Below are 15,989 nucleotides of genomic sequence, written 5' to 3' on the forward strand. Positions count from 1 at the left end.
ACCTAGTGGCGACAACGGTTTGAACCAAACAAAGAAGTCAGATGACATGCAAAGATGTAGAAATAAACTACACTATTTAACAGTCAAAACAAATATATCTATCGGCAAATATGGAGGCTTCGACAGTTGGGTTGAGACTTGGATAGAAAAGTGCTCTCTGATAACCAAAACGAGTCTCTACATTCACTGAATCCTCAGCTAACTCATTGCCACAACATTACATCATCACACAAAAGCAGCGAGGCTTGGGAACAAGAAATACGATACTTGCAATACTTACAAATGAGCACAAGCAATTCTGTTAAAAAAATCTTACAAAACACATTGAAAAATTGCAATGACTGTAGAATGATGATATAATACGAGCCATATTTGTAATATTGAATAAGTATATGATTATTTTAATAGGCTTCTGAGGGCCACTGCTTTCTGGCGTCCCTTGATTAATGAGATGAGTCATAAAGTCAAGGTTCGAATTAGGGGGGGGGGGGGGGGCTTGACCCCCCGGGGTCGATACATTTATATATCGCTCTTACCTGTAATTGTAAATATTACTTTACACCCTGGAGACCCCCCCCCCCCCCCCCCCCCCATTGTATAATTTGCACTCTGCATAAAGTGTCAGTCATAAAACTCGTTTTCAGCACATTGTTTTGTCTCCCTCAGTGCTGGGTCACTAGCTACCAAACCAGTCTTACTTCCTTATAGATGTTTTTATTACCATGTTAACCTTTCTTGTAAGAAAGGACAACGTGTTGGCACATGACAGCTTCCAAATGAATTCCTGCAAATCTGATTGCAGTTGGATTACTTGAAATGTCCAACAGTTCTGAAAACTATTTTTTGGTGAGTTTGTGTTTTTTTGTGAATTATGAGTTCTGACATTGAACAAATATGACCTCTGTACATTTCCTTTGTACTTCTGTTCCATTTCCAGATAACTGCTTTAATAAATTGGAAATATGCTTGGGGGGGATGATAGAGTAACTAGAATTCAGTTGGATGTGCTGTGGACTGAGGAGGAATCCTTCAACTGCTGTGTAGATGGGCCTCTGAGAGAGGTAATTCAGAGGAAGCTGTCCTTCACCTCGCGCCACTGTGTCGTCTCATGTGACATCCATGAAGGGTCGGGGTGGGTGAGGCAGGGAGGGGGACACAGTCATCTGGGCTCCTCTAGTAAGGCTGAGAAAGAGAGAGAGACACAGTCATCTGGGCTCCTCTAGTAAGGCTGAGAAAGAGAGAGAGACACAGTCATCTGGGCTCCTCTAGTAAGGCTGAGAAAGAGAGAGACACGGGTAATCAGATTATGTATCAAGATATCACTTACAGCAGCACCAAAGCAAGCTCGGAATAAAATTACATGGAAGTGGCTGACATTCAATTTCCATCTACACTATTTTATGGATTACATCAAATCCACAACTGTATTTAATGAGTACAGGCTACGAGGTTTACCGTTTGCATATTAGGCCTGTCAGAACTAATGCACTCATCCCAGGGCATATCATATCCAACCAAAGTATTCATCTAGTACAGAGGAAATGACCTCTACTGGAGGAGGGAACACTGGCTTCAATGATGTTTCTCAGGTCACATGGTGCAGGCCATCAGTACACTGAAACAATGTCATAACTGGGTCCCCTTCCAAGGATTACAGATATCTCCCATACTGATTAGATTGTCTTGCAATTTAATCTTTACTAAATCTGCATCTATTTCAAATGATGCGGGGCGGGGCTCTATTCCAACCATCCGTTCAATAGATATCGTAGTAACGCTGCCGTTTAGAAGAGGACTTTAATCACAGTCTGAAATGTGCCTCCTCTCGTTACACTACGGGAAAACTGCTCAGCAGCCTTTATGTTGATCCACGCACGGAACACAGGCATCTGAGATTGATATCAAACATGAAAGATGAATGTCAGAGTAAACTACGACCTGGGAAAGGTAGATGAAGAGCGTGTCTGCGTCTGAGACATTAGAGACAGACGTTTGTTGGTTAGACGCTCACAGAGAACGCTCCAGTAAGTAACCAAAGAAGAAAAAAAGAAGACAAGGGCTCTTTTCTTGTTCATTTCATTGCCTGTAGAGAGCCAGGAACAACAGACTGCCTCATCCCCAGTTAATTAGCTGCTGTTAGCAGACAACCCTCAGGCTATGAAAGATACAATGAGGCTGAGACTTGGTCACTTCTGAATTGACTGGGTGAGGGAAAGCTAAAGACAAATCTGCATTGTAGGGTTAATTATCTGACTTTTTGTACAAATGCCCTCTTTCAGACTCTTTATCCTACACAGGGAAACATCACTGTAAGCATCATCAAAGGGGGAACTTAAATTTCGCTTCATGGATTAGTGACTGCTGTTATATTTCGCCACACATACAGCACACACAGCAATTTCACAGCAGCTGTTAACAAAAGGTAATAGCTAAAATATTACGTTTCACCGCCAGCAGAGTGTTGCCATGACAACAGGCCACCGATGTCACCGTGAACGGGTGGCTCTCATCGAGCTGCACTGGCTTCGGTATCCCAGAATCCTCTTCTTTCCTTCCAAGACGGCCGCGGGCCCCCTTTCCCCAGGTGTACACCTCCCCCTCTGCCAGAAGGACACAGGTCAACACAGGTCAACACAGCTACCAATACCTCCCTGCACCAACGAGTCATTAATCCACACAGTTCTTAAACTGATGGCCCTAGTCCTACCCAGGCGCCATAATAGCTTCATCCCCACCAAGCTGAACAAAGCCAGCCCTAAACAATGAACCTCCACAGAGGTGGCTGCCTGCTATCTCCCAACAGGGGTCAAGCTGATCTTTGACACGCTTGACTTTTATTGTCTCACTCTTTATTGTCTCAGGCATCCCTTTGCACGTTACATCTCTTTCTCATATGCATCTGTTACAGTTTTAATGAACACTTTGGTTGCCGCTCTCTCACCTGCTCCAATGGCTAACGTGAAGGCATCGCCGCAGGCTGCCATGGCGATGCGCTGCAGTCCTGGTATGGGATAGGGCACGCGGCTGGCACGGCGAGAGCTACAGCCCAGCTGACCATGTTGGTTACTGCCGAAGGTAAAACACTGACCCCTATCTGGATACACCAGGACCGGGGCAGGACGCCATGACGCCCGACCAGTGAATGAAAAGCATTGTTCTGTGTGTGCTCGATTGTGTAACAGTCAGATTTGACAGGGAGGGTAGATCATCTTACAGAGATTATTAGTCTCTTATTAGAAACTGAAACCGTGATTGGAATCTCTGTGAACGGTGGCCTGACAGACAGGCACAGAACGAGAGATTAGGAAAATAAATGTACCTGTGACAGCGACAGAGTGGGCGGTTCCGATGTCAATGTAAGCGATCTTCTCCACGTTCAGGGGAGCTGACTGGACTGCGGTGAAGGAGTGGATCTCCTCTACTTGGTCAGAGGAAGCTGGCTCATCACTGGCCGTGATCTTGTCCAATCCAAGTTTATTGAACCTAATAACAAACACAACATATTTAATGTAGCCCACTGGAATCGGAACAGCCTGCATTTCATTCTATACACTGTGATGTAACAATGTCACAACTGTATCACAACACTTTTTCTAGTGTAACAGTGGTAAGTCAAAGGACAATGTGGGAAATGCTGATTCCTTATAGATACGTTGTGGGAAACTCTGCTGGTAAACCACAGTCCCGATTAAGTCAAGGAGAGTTGTTCTGAGAGCAAGAAATGTTCACGATACCGCAAACACGCTGTAGAGTGTGTGGGGGGGACAGGAAGAAGCCCTGACCACAGGTATTCAAGTTTCCCCTCAGCTCTAAGCCTTCGTGTGTTCATTCCTCTCCCTCCCCCCCGCCCCCCCCCCCCCTCCCAGGACACAGAACTCTGCATCCTGCCCACAGCACCGCTGAGTGATGGGTTGACAACGACATAGAGAGTTTGTCATCGTGAGAGAATGCTGCCTCACTGGATCTGGGCCTGGAAGATAATGCTAACCGCCTCCATAAATCCAAACACTGACTCAACTAAGTATGCCAGAGAAAAGCGAAGCTAGGCAGCATATTAGAGCAGGAGATGTGGAGTCGTGTTATTTACCTGAAATTAAGCTCTGTAGATTGTCACATGCAATATTTATTGTCTCTTTAGGGTGCACAGATGTGCAGTTTCACCACACTTTCTGTAAATAAGAGTGTTAATTACCCTCTAAACTGATGAACAGACAAGTCGATGCTTAGGCTAGATAGAACATAAATACATTTAGATAGTAAAACTCACTACCAGTGTAGACTACATCTTAACAGACACTTGTGTCAATGCCAGATAAGGTTGGTTTACTTGGTACCTGTTGCTGCCACAGGCCAGAATGTCATGCTGGGCGCTGATGATCATGGAACAGTCTACCCCACAAAGCACCTTGTGGGCCTCAAACTCAGCCGGCACACACACTTGCTGGGGAGAGTTGTGGGAGTCCTGGGTGCTGAGCCCAAGGCGACCTGTCACAGAGGACATACAGGGGACATCAAGGGGCAGACATCCATCTGAGGGGCCGAAATGTCTCTCCGGCATTGCTGTCACATATCATGACGACAGTGAGGAACCCGAGAAGAGAGAAAATATTCGTCCTTCATTTACCATTGTCTCCTCTTCCCCAGGAGAATACCTCTCTCTCATTGGTCACGGCAAGAACATGGGAGGCCCCACACGACACCTGCATCAGCTCATACCCCAGCAGAGCCTCCACGATCTTGGGCTGAACACAACAACATCATCACGCTTCACAACACTGATCTCCTCTATTTATAGCCTTGGATTAATGGATTATAACATATTCAATAGTGCTTTGATGGCCACAGTGAGTAATAATCACTCCTATCAATGAAGAGCAATCCAACTCCTTAAATGAAAAGACATTTACCTGCGTGACATCATTAAAATTCCCATGGCCGAGACATCCATTGCTTCCACTTCCGAACGTCATAATAATGCCTCGGTCTGCCAATAGACAATTAACAGAGTAGATGAATATGGCACAGATATTAGCTGGACTGGGTTGTAGACAGACTTTATCACTATGGTGAAGAGTAGCAATGAAAGATGACAACTGGGCTGAGAGAGAGCTTCTTTATTTCTGTGCTATCTGCATGTGGTGTTGGACTAATGGCTGCTACGTCATGTTGACATTGTGGCGTGTCTTCATCGTTTGAGCCTGAGTTCAGCATCTTAAGTAATGCTAAGCCAGCACCACAGAAAACAGGTTTAACAGGGAAGACAAACACAGATTAATGGGTTGGTGCCACTAGTGTAGGAGAGGAGGCCCTTACATCGACAAAGGCAGATACTGCTCTGGTGTTTTATAGGCGGCAGTGTAGAGCAGTAGGTGAGTCAAAAACAACCATCGATTTCCTAATCCCGAAACCCCATAATTAGGCTGTCCTGACAGCAAAGCCGGGTCTCCGACAGCTACCTGAAGTGGCACCTACCTGTCATACATGTGGTGAAGAGATCCCCACAGGACACAGACTTGATGGTGACACCAGACTGACCCTCCAGGAAACGAGAGATGAACTGGGTCTGCAGCTGCTCCACAGCACCAGGCAGGCTGGGCTCCCCTGACCCCACTGACGGAGCCTAGTCACAGAACATCAGAACAACAGAACATCAGAACACAGAACATAAGATCAGAACATCTGGCTAGAAAACGGGAAAGCCCCTCATGAGAAAGATCAAGATATTACCATTATTCAAACCAAAACCATTATCTTACATGGAGTCATTTCAAATGAACAAAGAATAATTGTACAAGGTGGAGGATTTTCCGTGAAGATATAGCAGATATAACTATATTTAGAAAGGAAGACACACAGGCATCAGGCAGACAGACAGGCAGTCAGAAAGACAGGCAGTCAAAAAGACAGACAGGCAGTCAGAAAGACAGGCAGACAGGCAGTCAGAAAGCCAGGCAGACAGACAGACAGGCAGTCAGAAAGACAGACAGGTGAAGACGCTGACCTCCCAGGTGATGAGTCGGCCTGACTTGGTGACCCCCATCTTCTGGGTCCGCCCCAGGGACACCTGCAGGACCTCTGTGTTCAGCATGGGCAGCCGCAGAGGTGCTGAGATCCCACTTCCCCACGTGTACACAGACGACAAGGGCAGAGAGTGCACCTTCCCCAAACCCATCATTCCATCTACAACACAACAGAAAATGGGATACAGAAATCATCTGTTTTTAAAGGTCGATGATGTAATATATTTAGGGATGGAAAACTGAGACTCACCTCTGGATCTGGTGTTGGTTAGTCTCCCTCCTGGTCTACCATGAGGACCTGAGTGCACACTGGACAGAGGCTTCTCAATCCTACACCAAAAACAAGGATCTGTCCTGTTAACCCTTGTGCTGCCTTCGGGTCACATGACCCGAAGGTTCACAACGAACCATCGTTGTGTTTACCCAATTTTACCCAATACAAAACCAAATTTGTTTAATTTTCTTTTAACCTTCGTGATGTGGGGGGTCTGAGACAGCCCGATGGTTAAAAGAAAATGCTTCACTTTGTTTTTGTATGCAGTAAAGTTGTCGCAATACGACGGTGGGTCACAATGACTGATGGGTCAGAATGACCGAAGATAACTCAAGGGTTAAGACTTCAGTCAAACTATAACATGCCTGAGTTTTAGTAATATGACTATAAACAACAGTGAATTTATGTATCTTAAAAAAAAAGTATACCTGCGCATTTTGACATTGCCAATGTCTGTGTAGAGGTTGAGCAGTGGTCGTATGCATATTGGGAGGGCCATGATCTCGTTGAGCTGTGGCCGTTTGGACGGGTCCAGATTGAGCATGTTGAGGATGAGCTGACGCAGCTCTGGGCTGTAGCGGTCGGAGATCGGAGCAAAGGTACCGCTCATGATCTTCAGGACTAAAGCGGGAAGGTTCTGGAAGACAAAAGAAGAGTTGATGAAAACGTTGGAAAACGTGTGATTTCTTAATGGGTTTTCGCTTGAGGTCGATTAGCCTCCCCTTAATCTACCAAAACGAAGAATCGATTTTGCACAGAGATAAACAGATAAGAGCTTCAAAGGCTCAAGTAAAAACCATTGACAGTTAAACACCATCCATGAAATTAAGACTTAATTTCTCTTTGTAGTAGGGAATGGTTTTCCACGTACAGCGGCCTCGAAGGCTCTCTTGAGGCTGGCTAACTCATAGAGCACACAACCCAGCGCCCAGATGTCGCTCTTCTGGTTATAGGGCTTCCCTTCGCACAACTCAGGGGAGATGTAGCATGGAGTCCCTACCACCTGGACAGAACAAAGAACAGACAAAAGGGTCCTTTATGATTTTGGATCTGTATTAGAGGCCAGTGGAGAGTCCCTTTTCGACCACTCGGATGTGACCTTACAGTGTAAGCTTTGCTCTTGCTGACAAGTATTTTGGATATTCCAAAGTCTCCAATTTTAACGATCATCTGGTGCTTGTCAAGCAGTATGTTTTGGGTCTTCAGGTCCCTGTGCAGGATAAGCTTGTTGTGCACGTGGTAGAGGGCCAGGAGAATCTGCACAAAGAAGTGTAGGATGGTGTCCTCGTCCAGCAGGGAGTTGCAGCGCTTCTGAATGTAGTCTGCCAACGTTCCACCTACACGATGGAGAACAGAAACGCCACAGAAAACATTTATGGGTTCTTTACATTTAGCTCTCATCCAGAGCGACTTACAGTAAGTACAGGGACATTCCCCCTGAGGCAAGTAGGGTGAAGTGCCTTGCCCAAGGACACAACGTCCAACGTACATAGACACGGCTGGGAATCGAACTGGCAACCTTCAGATTACTAGCCCGATTCCCTAACCGCTCAGCCACCTGACTCCCTTATATCACACACAGTGTCACACCTTATACAGTATATACCTTATACAGTATCACACACCTGGTCTGAAGTTCTCCCATAGGAACGGATTTTCGGTAGACAAAGAAATATTAGGAGATCATGCTTGTCTACTTTGACACAATGGCTGGCATGAGATTTAGCCTGGAGATACATGCACTCAACTCAATGACTACTATCATCTCAGCCTGACACCGAGACCAGCAGCACTCGTCTCACACCGGATAGCGTGACAGTCGGCAACACTGTGAGTTCCAACTGGGAATTTCCAACACAAGCAAACAAAAAGTTGTGTGTCCCTGAGGGATTGGAATGAGATACAACAGCTAGTGACGCCCTATGTCACTGCATATAGGCAGCAGTGAGAAAGCATGTTGCGTAATGAACAATAGGATAATGCAATGTAATGAGATAGCTGAATACCTGGAGCATACTCCATAGCAATCATGAGTGCCTTGTCTTCCAAGAAGTTCTCATAGTACTCTATGATGTTTGGATGGTTGAGCAACTTCAACACTTGGCACTCGTTCTGGGCCGCGAGGCGCTCATCACGAGACATCTGCTCCACGGGGATCTCCTTCAGGATGACAAAGGCCCCGTCATTCCTCCGCCGACAGAGGTGCACTATACTGTCACAGAAGACGGGGAGAAGGGGAGGGTTGAGACAGTCTGATGTTGCCACTGGGTGGGTATGTGGAGGTAGGTAAGCACCATCTCACACAAAGTCTGTGAAAAAAGTATATTTTTTATGTTCTAAAGAATGAGACGTGCCATGCAGTACGTAATATTGTAGTGTTCTTAACATGTGTACTCAGTGTAGAATCCGATTTATCTAACTTTAACCAAGTCTTTACGGAACAAGAGTTCAGTATGTTAGCGCTGACTACAACATTCCGTAGGCCTACTCTTGCGCATGAGCCTGCAATAACGGTCATCATAATTCTAAAGTATGAGTAGAATGCGCGACTGGAACAATTGTATTCATCTCGAGCTTGAGAATTGTGCGGTCTGTAGCTATCAGTGACAGTAGGCTACTTTCTACAACAAACTATGAACCAGCTTGCAAACAAAATATTCCAGGGGAAAGTTAGTCGATGCGGCTAAACGTTTACCTTCGTGACGACAACCTAAAATTCTAACACATTAGGCTATCCAGTGACTGCCGTGCAATAATAGTTAGAGATCATATACTAAGTGAAAAGTGGGAAACTTTTGGTTTACCCAAAAGCGCCTCTTCCAACAACTTTGATTTTTTCATACTTCTCCATCTTCCGTTACCATCTATTCGCACAAGATGCGCACAAACAGTCACCATCGTCTCTAAGCAACACATCCCCCTCCTACAGGAAGCCAGAACGGACAAAAAGTACTTTTCTCGTTTTGTTTTGCCAAAAGCGGTCTTTCAAAAAGATATTACACGGCACAAGTCATTTGTCAACATCAACTCATTTAGCTGAACTTGACCTATTTCAAAACCCGTGTGTAAGAGAGAGAGAGAGGAGAGAGAAAGAGAGAGAGAGAGAGAGAGAGAGAGAGAGAGAGAGAGAGAGAGAGAGAGAGAGAGAGAGAGAGAGAGAGAGAGAGAGAGAGAGAGAGAGAGAGAGAGAGAGAGAGAGAGAGAGGGAAAATGAGCTCTGGAAAGATGTGGCAGAGGAGGGTGAGACCTGTACATTGTATGCCTCTCATGGCTGTGTTCCAAAGGTAATACCGTCTAGACTCTAGACAGAATGCAATTATGAAGCGCCTTCCCCCTCAGCAAAGATAAGCAGGCGACCACAAGGTTTCTGTCCTCTATACTTCTGTCTCTAGTCTGATGTAGGGAAAAACACAAAGTCATTATCCTCAGATAAGACCCTATCTGATTTTGAATGCATCAAATGCACATTACAGACATCATTATGCATAATGACACCCTACTCAAACTTATTACCATAATAAGACACTGTGGTGTACTATATTTCCCAGCACGGCATGGTTTTCTGCATGTAAATCATGTCTTATTTTGTGCATGTGATAACTTGTTTTGTTTGAGTTGTGCCAACCAAGTCAGTACCATGGACAGCTCTTCGCCAGCGTGGGTCAGGTGCTGGCACATCAGAACCAGGGGCTCGATGGCCACTCAGCTGAAGTGGAACACCGCATGTTATTGAGAAATGTTTGGTGTGCTCGCAATAAACATATTGACCGAAAGACAAAGAAGGGCATTGTCTTTGAAAGAAGGATGGAATGTAGGACTACTACAAGTAGCTAGTAGTTGACCTTTAGTGAACTCCACAGGAACACTTCCTGTTGCACCCCTAGAACCAGCTTGGTGACATATTTATCCTTTTCAGTGTTTATTGTTTTCTTTTCACACTGAGAAAAAAAAAAACATATCTATCACCAGGTAGGATAGTCAGTAACCAGGAATGTGCTGAGGTAAGTAGCTCACTGAAATGATATATGAAAAAGGTATGCACCTGTTGCGAAGTCAGAGCTGCTTGAGGTTGTAAATCTACGAGGATCTCATCATGCGCTCTCATAAAACCACCAGTAGAACAATGGCTTAGACTGTCACTTTAGAAAAATGCCTCCACCCATCCTCTGCCATACACTGGGCACTGTCAACTGTACAAAACGTGTCTCATTAGTGGCAGTGTTCCGCCTGATGAGAGGTCCTTGCTGACCCAGACAGCATGTTTTTGCTGTTCATTTCAAGCAGTTAACATCATTGTAAAAGCCTAAACACAGTAAATTCAGTGCACTGACAGTTTCTTCACTGTCAGTGCATTTTAGACTGTCACATCATGTATACAGGTTTAAGTTCGTTTTCTAGGTCTGGTTGATGTAACGTTATTACCTTCTGTGAATCTGATTTTTTTTGTCCCCATTGTCGTCCGCAGCAGGGCTAGCTTATAAAGCACTCACTGGCCTTCTGAAAAAAATGGACACATAAATTCCTCTCATTGGCGGTTTCTAGTCTCCTTTGCAGACATTTCTGTGCTCAAGTGCTCAGGGAAGGACTGTGACAACATGATCAATACAGCCTATATGAGCACCCAGCTAGGGACAAAGAGTTCATTCAGATGCCCACATGACATTGGGACACTTACTTTAAAACACAATGCGGTATTTCTCAGAGTTGCCACTAAAATGAGGCAACGCTGATTACATATTTAACCTGCCTATGGCCATTAGATGCTTCAATGAAGAGTTGATAGAGGACATCTGCCTGTTCTTTAAATGTATTTTTTTTTTTTACAAGATAGACTGTTGTTGAGAGTGCATTGTCAATTCTTGGTCTTCAGCCTTGGAGAGAGACTGGCAGGCTTGACGGTAGACAGGCTACACAAGTAAGTTTCGGTGGTGTAATCAGTGAGATCTGCCTAGAGCAAAGATTCTGTTGTCATGCCTGTGTGAAAGTGGAACAAAAAGAAAAGGAGCATAGTTGAAGCAAGCGTGGAAAAACGCATTTATGTTACAATTCTGCAGTGTAATTAAAAGGTACTGAATTGTGCCTCTGCTTGATAAATTCATATCATAGCCAGCTATAAAGTAGAATGGTTGTGATCATATAAATAACATTGTGCACAGTGACTACCATGCACTTTTATGTCCCAAATCGTCTCAGCAACTACACAACTGGATGTATTGATTGCTCCTGAAAATTCACTACAGTCCATCTGTAAATTATACCTGCACTCAACTCCCACGAACAGCCAATGAAATAAAGAAATTGATCACATTAGCTCTATCACAAAACTGGGTGACATACACACTGATTAATAGTTACAGGATGCGTGGTGTGTGTGCGCGCGTGTTTCGAATTACAGTCTTGAGGAACCAAATAAACATGGGTTCGAATAGCATACACTTACATCGGTTCATATTTCCTTATTTTGTATTAATAGGCCTACTGTAAGAAGAACTAAAGGATTGACGTGAGTATGCCCCCAAGTGAGCGGCTCATCAACTACAGTTTTGTGGATGTGCTTCAAGTACGGGTTAGTCGCCATCTAGTGGTCATATTTCCTTGGTTAATCGATTCGACACTTAGTCGACGGAGGATAAAATCACGAAATGATCAGAATCAGAATCATCTTTATTCGCCAAGTAAGTTTGTACACAAAATGAATTTACTATGGCAGCAAGATGCATACTGTAAACTGTATATATAAGAGTTTTGAATATAAAATGTAGAAAATATAAAATGTAGAACATTTTGTCATCACATCAACCGGGTTATAAGGATGTGTCTAACCGATCCACCCTCTCAGTATAGGCGGGAATGTTCTGCCCTCGAAACGACCGTGATGTATTTGCAGGTGCGAGCGCAGGTGTGCATAGACCTTCACCAGGGTATGTTTACTCGATGAACCGTTTCTTTCCTTCCTTTTTTCTTATCAGACAAAAAATCTGTATGTACTGTGGTACTCTGTGAGCGGTAACTGTGTGGCCTAGATTTATGTTTATTTGTAAATGACTTTACTGTGTAAATGATCATAGTACATATGTATTATCATTAACATGTTGAAAGTTTCTTGAACGTGGAATAATTTAATTTTAAAATTACTTGAACAATTTTGATCGAGGCCTCGTGCCTTTGCTGTTTACATCGGAACATCCAATCTGCTTTCTTACAGCAACGCGCATCACCAGCGTGTGCAACCAATCAGTGGCGGCAGTTGGCAGTCACCGCCAAGCTTGTGTGCGGACTCTTGCTCTCTCAGGAAGTGGCGGAAGAGACAGAGAACGGTCTGCTTCGTTGACAGAAAGTAAAGAAAGTGACTTTCCCGTCATCTTTTTGTTTACGGTATCTTACGGGACTTCATCAGTAAATGCACGGATACCAGGCTAAGGTAATTTAACATGTTTTCCCCCCACATTTACACTAGTATTGTTTATCTCTTTTCTACCAGAAACGGTGTGTCAGAGGGTGTCTAGAAAGCTAGCTAGCTATACTGTACATCTATTCTAGGTTAGACAAGTGCAGACTGTTCAATGGACTGCTGGGACTGACATACGACCTGGCTAGGTTGACTAGCAAGTAAGCCAAAAACAAAAACGCTTTATTTCGTAGATTGCGCACTTTATTTCATAAATTATAAAATACTTAGAGCTACTATTCCACATGGGAATGCGGTTCGGTTATATTGTGGCTAGTTGGACATTTTAATTGACATCGCCGACGGCGTAGCTTGCAACTAGCCTAGCTACTAAGCTAGACTAACTGACGAATGTGTGGTGTATATAAACTGGTTTAGTCAAAAACGATGTCCAGTTTAGGTAAATGAAGGTTACTGGCTTTATATTTCAGGGCAACATACCAGTCTACCAATTTGTAGCAAGCTCTCGGCTAATTAGGACAGCACTTTTTAGCTTGCTAAGGCTACTGGCTACGTATTCTACAGTAGCTGAAGTTACTAGTGTCCTAGCACTACTGTACTGAAGCTAAATTACAGAAATTTAGCTAGCTAGCATGGCTGGCTGATTAACAAGTTAGACGTGCTATATTATGACTATCCCGCAAACATTCCACGTAATTATCATTCAATTCATTGTTTGCCATTGTTTTTTCAAGCTGCTTGTTGCAAACGTGTCTCTTTAAAAATACAACCGCTTATGAGGTAATGCAACCTAGCCAAGGTCGAAAGATTTTTACCTGTGTATAGCCACCCACACCGATTATATGCTGCAATCTGTAAGGCACTAGCCGTCCCATTTTGACACCAAAGAATTAGCTCAAACAAAATTGAACGTGAGCCTTAGTAACCCGGGCCCCACCGGAAGAGATAATACTAAAAATGACACATAAGGTAGTTCACACAACTACGTTCGTTTATGTGGAATGGTCTGCTAGAGAGAACAAACCCCGGGTATGTTGTGCTGGTTTACTGTGCCACTCAGATTGAGGACAAGCTGTCAGATCTCAGTGCGACATCTGCTGTTTCTGCATAAGGAGCGTGGACATAATCCCCTAACAGTGGAGGGAAGGGGAAAGAGGAGACCCTTGCACATAAGGTCATAAACTGTGGCACAGGTGTCTCCCTGGTATTCAGGCTGTACAGTTACGTTGAAGCTGTGTACTATAGCGTCAGTGAACAAGTGTTCCCCACAGTGTGCTGTATGTTTTCTGGAAAGGGAGCCTCTCTTTAAAATCCCTATGGTGATTCAATCACTCATTGTGCTTTATGAGATTATGTATCTCTTGAGAATGGGTGATGGTGGGGGGTGTCAGTGGCAGCATGTGTGTGAGTTTTTTTTTTGCGCGCCAGTTTTACCAGCTGTCTTGGGCACCGTCTGTTTCCAAAGTCACTGGCATATCCCTGGGGACATTAGCAGTGTTCGGAGAGGACGAGTCTTGCAAAGTTGGTTTGACACCGTTAGATGATTCAACACAGCCACCTGTAAAGTGGGCAAGCCCACAGATCTAAGGAATCAGTCACCCTTTCTACGACTAGCTTACAAGCTAAATGGTGCATACATGTATATGTTGCCCATTTGTGTCATATAATATGAGATGTGCATTTACATTTACATTTGCATTTAGTCATTTAGCAGACGCTCTTATCCAGAGCGACTTACAGTAAGTACAGGGACATTCTCCCAGAGGCAAGTAGGGTGAAGTGCCTTGCCCAAGGACACAACGTCATTCGGCCTGGCGGGGGATCGAACCGGCAACCTTCAGATTACTAGCCCGATTCCCTCACCGCTCAGCCACCTGACTCCCAGATGTGAATTGTTTTATTTATGATATGGTTAAGAGATGAATTGCATATTGTGTGAATTAGACTCATCACAGCCCTTGGTGCGCAATATTAATAACATTTGTAGAAAAACAGGGTGAACTTGTTGCTCAAAGGGGGCTGGGGTGGATAATGGGCTTGGTGACAGATGGAGGGGGTCACTGTTTAGAGTGTCACGGACGCCTCATCTTCTAGTCAGTTCAGTCCACCCACCCCCCAACACTAGCATTGTTCTCAGTGGTTGCTGTGTCAGGGTGATGCTTGTCCGGATCCAAAGATTCCAGGTCAGTGGCCTTCATTCTTGAGCTTAAGGCTGTTGGGGGCGGGGCTTGTTACAAGTCATTTAAATGGAAGATGCCTGCCATTGTGTATTAATGCTGAGTGGGCACTCAATCTCTGAGATACCAGATAGTATTTTTAGACTGACAATAATTATTTGAATAAACTGTCCAACTTTGATTACAAGAAAAGGATAGCGTACGTTTTACAGGACAATACAGACATAACTGTTAGATTTTGAGGATCTCAACCATTCCACGATTTGTTCCCCGATTGGCTATATTAAATAGGAGGTATTGGGCTACATTGACTACTGTGCTTTGATTGATTAAGAGTCCCACATGATCTAATGTGGGACTCTTTATTTTGTTTCCATCTAATCGGAGAAGGAGCAATGATGGAAAAAGAGAAAGACCTCCAGCTACTCTGAACCTCCTCTTCTCCCTCCATGGGCTCTTTCCATGTTGGACAAAAGCCCATTATGTGGAGTGCAGCCTGGGAGCCACGGGGGGGGCTATTGTGGGTTTGAACGTGGGCGGCACCGCCCTTTTCTCTGCTATTGATCCATTGAGTGGAGGCTCCCTCTCTCTCTGTGGCCGAGCTAGGCTCGCCAGCTGTCCACTTTATGGCCTTCCTGGGGTACTTGTCGCGGTGGCGACAAAGGCCTGCATTCGCACGCTCAGAAGGCATTTAACAGAGTTGTGACGACAACTCCTGGCGTGCGCATCCTGCATCATAATGATCCTGTAACTCTGGGCCAATGATGCCAGTGTGTCAGTGTGCGCCAATGATACTGAAGTGTCATTAGGGACATGAAAGGCTGTCCCTAGACCATACACACCTGTGACCTTAACATCTAGACCCACAAATTAAATAAGCATCTTATGTCATGTTCATTTACAATTTTCGAGGTATTTTGACTGAGTAGGCGGTTAGTTCTGGATAAACAGGAGGAGGAGCTACCATGACCCTGGGCAAGGGTGGTTTGAGTTGTGAGAAGCAGGAGGGGGAGCAGGGGGATGCCTCCCTCCCCCCCTCTGCCCAAGGCTCTATCCTCCTTCATGTCTTTCTCTGGCCAGTGATGCTTTCTACTGGCCTGCCTGCCCCT

General features: G+C 44.7%; 2 protein-coding genes across 3 annotated transcripts in view; one reads left to right on the forward strand and one right to left on the reverse strand.

The window, feature by feature from the left end:
- Positions 1 to 613: 613 nt before the first annotated feature.
- On the reverse strand, positions 614 to 9,145 carry nek8 (NIMA-related kinase 8). 2 transcript variants are annotated; one of them, XM_067246671.1, is made up of 15 exons: positions 9,099 to 9,145; positions 8,301 to 8,506; positions 7,399 to 7,631; positions 7,166 to 7,297; positions 6,723 to 6,931; positions 6,271 to 6,350; positions 6,002 to 6,180; positions 5,473 to 5,620; positions 4,908 to 4,984; positions 4,625 to 4,742; positions 4,335 to 4,485; positions 3,320 to 3,483; positions 2,942 to 3,094; positions 2,442 to 2,600; positions 614 to 1,182 (listed from the first exon to the last, which is right to left on the reverse strand). In XM_067246671.1, exons 1-15 carry the CDS (start codon positions 9,143 to 9,145, stop codon positions 1,160 to 1,162), a joined length of 2,079 nt encoding a protein of 692 aa, XP_067102772.1. In that variant the 3' UTR covers positions 614 to 1,159. The 2 variants fall into 2 exon arrangements, with proteins under 2 accessions (XP_067102772.1, XP_067102771.1); XM_067246670.1 differs by lacking the exon at positions 614 to 1,182 and adding an exon at positions 1,252 to 1,274.
- A 3,451-nt stretch (positions 9,146 to 12,596) lies between these two features.
- tfdp2 (transcription factor Dp-2) overlaps positions 12,597 to 15,989 on the forward strand; it is a 29,181-nt gene continuing 25,788 nt past the window's right edge. The window contains exon 1 of the mRNA XM_067246124.1: positions 12,597 to 12,715. The gene's annotated coding sequence lies outside the window, so the exon portion shown is untranslated. The remainder of the gene's footprint in view (positions 12,716 to 15,989) is intronic.

The sequence above is a fragment of the Osmerus mordax genome, chromosome 11, assembly GCF_038355195.1.
Source record: "Osmerus mordax isolate fOsmMor3 chromosome 11, fOsmMor3.pri, whole genome shotgun sequence".
NCBI lineage: Eukaryota > Metazoa > Chordata > Actinopteri > Osmeriformes > Osmeridae > Osmerus > Osmerus mordax.

Excerpts from the sequence above, each read along its gene's own strand:
- nek8 (XM_067246671.1), bottom strand. The coding sequence starts at position 9,145 with ATGGAGAAGTATGAAAAAATCAAAGTTGTTGGAAGAGGCGCTTTTGG. Across the intron at positions 7,632-8,300 it reads TGCTATGGAGTATGCTCCAG|GTGGAACGTTGGCAGACTAC; the intron begins GTATTCAGCTAT and ends TCCATCGTGTAG. Across the intron at positions 7,298-7,398 it reads GCAAGAGCAAAGCTTACACT|GTGGTAGGGACTCCATGCTA; the intron begins GTAAGGTCACAT and ends TGTTCTGTCCAG.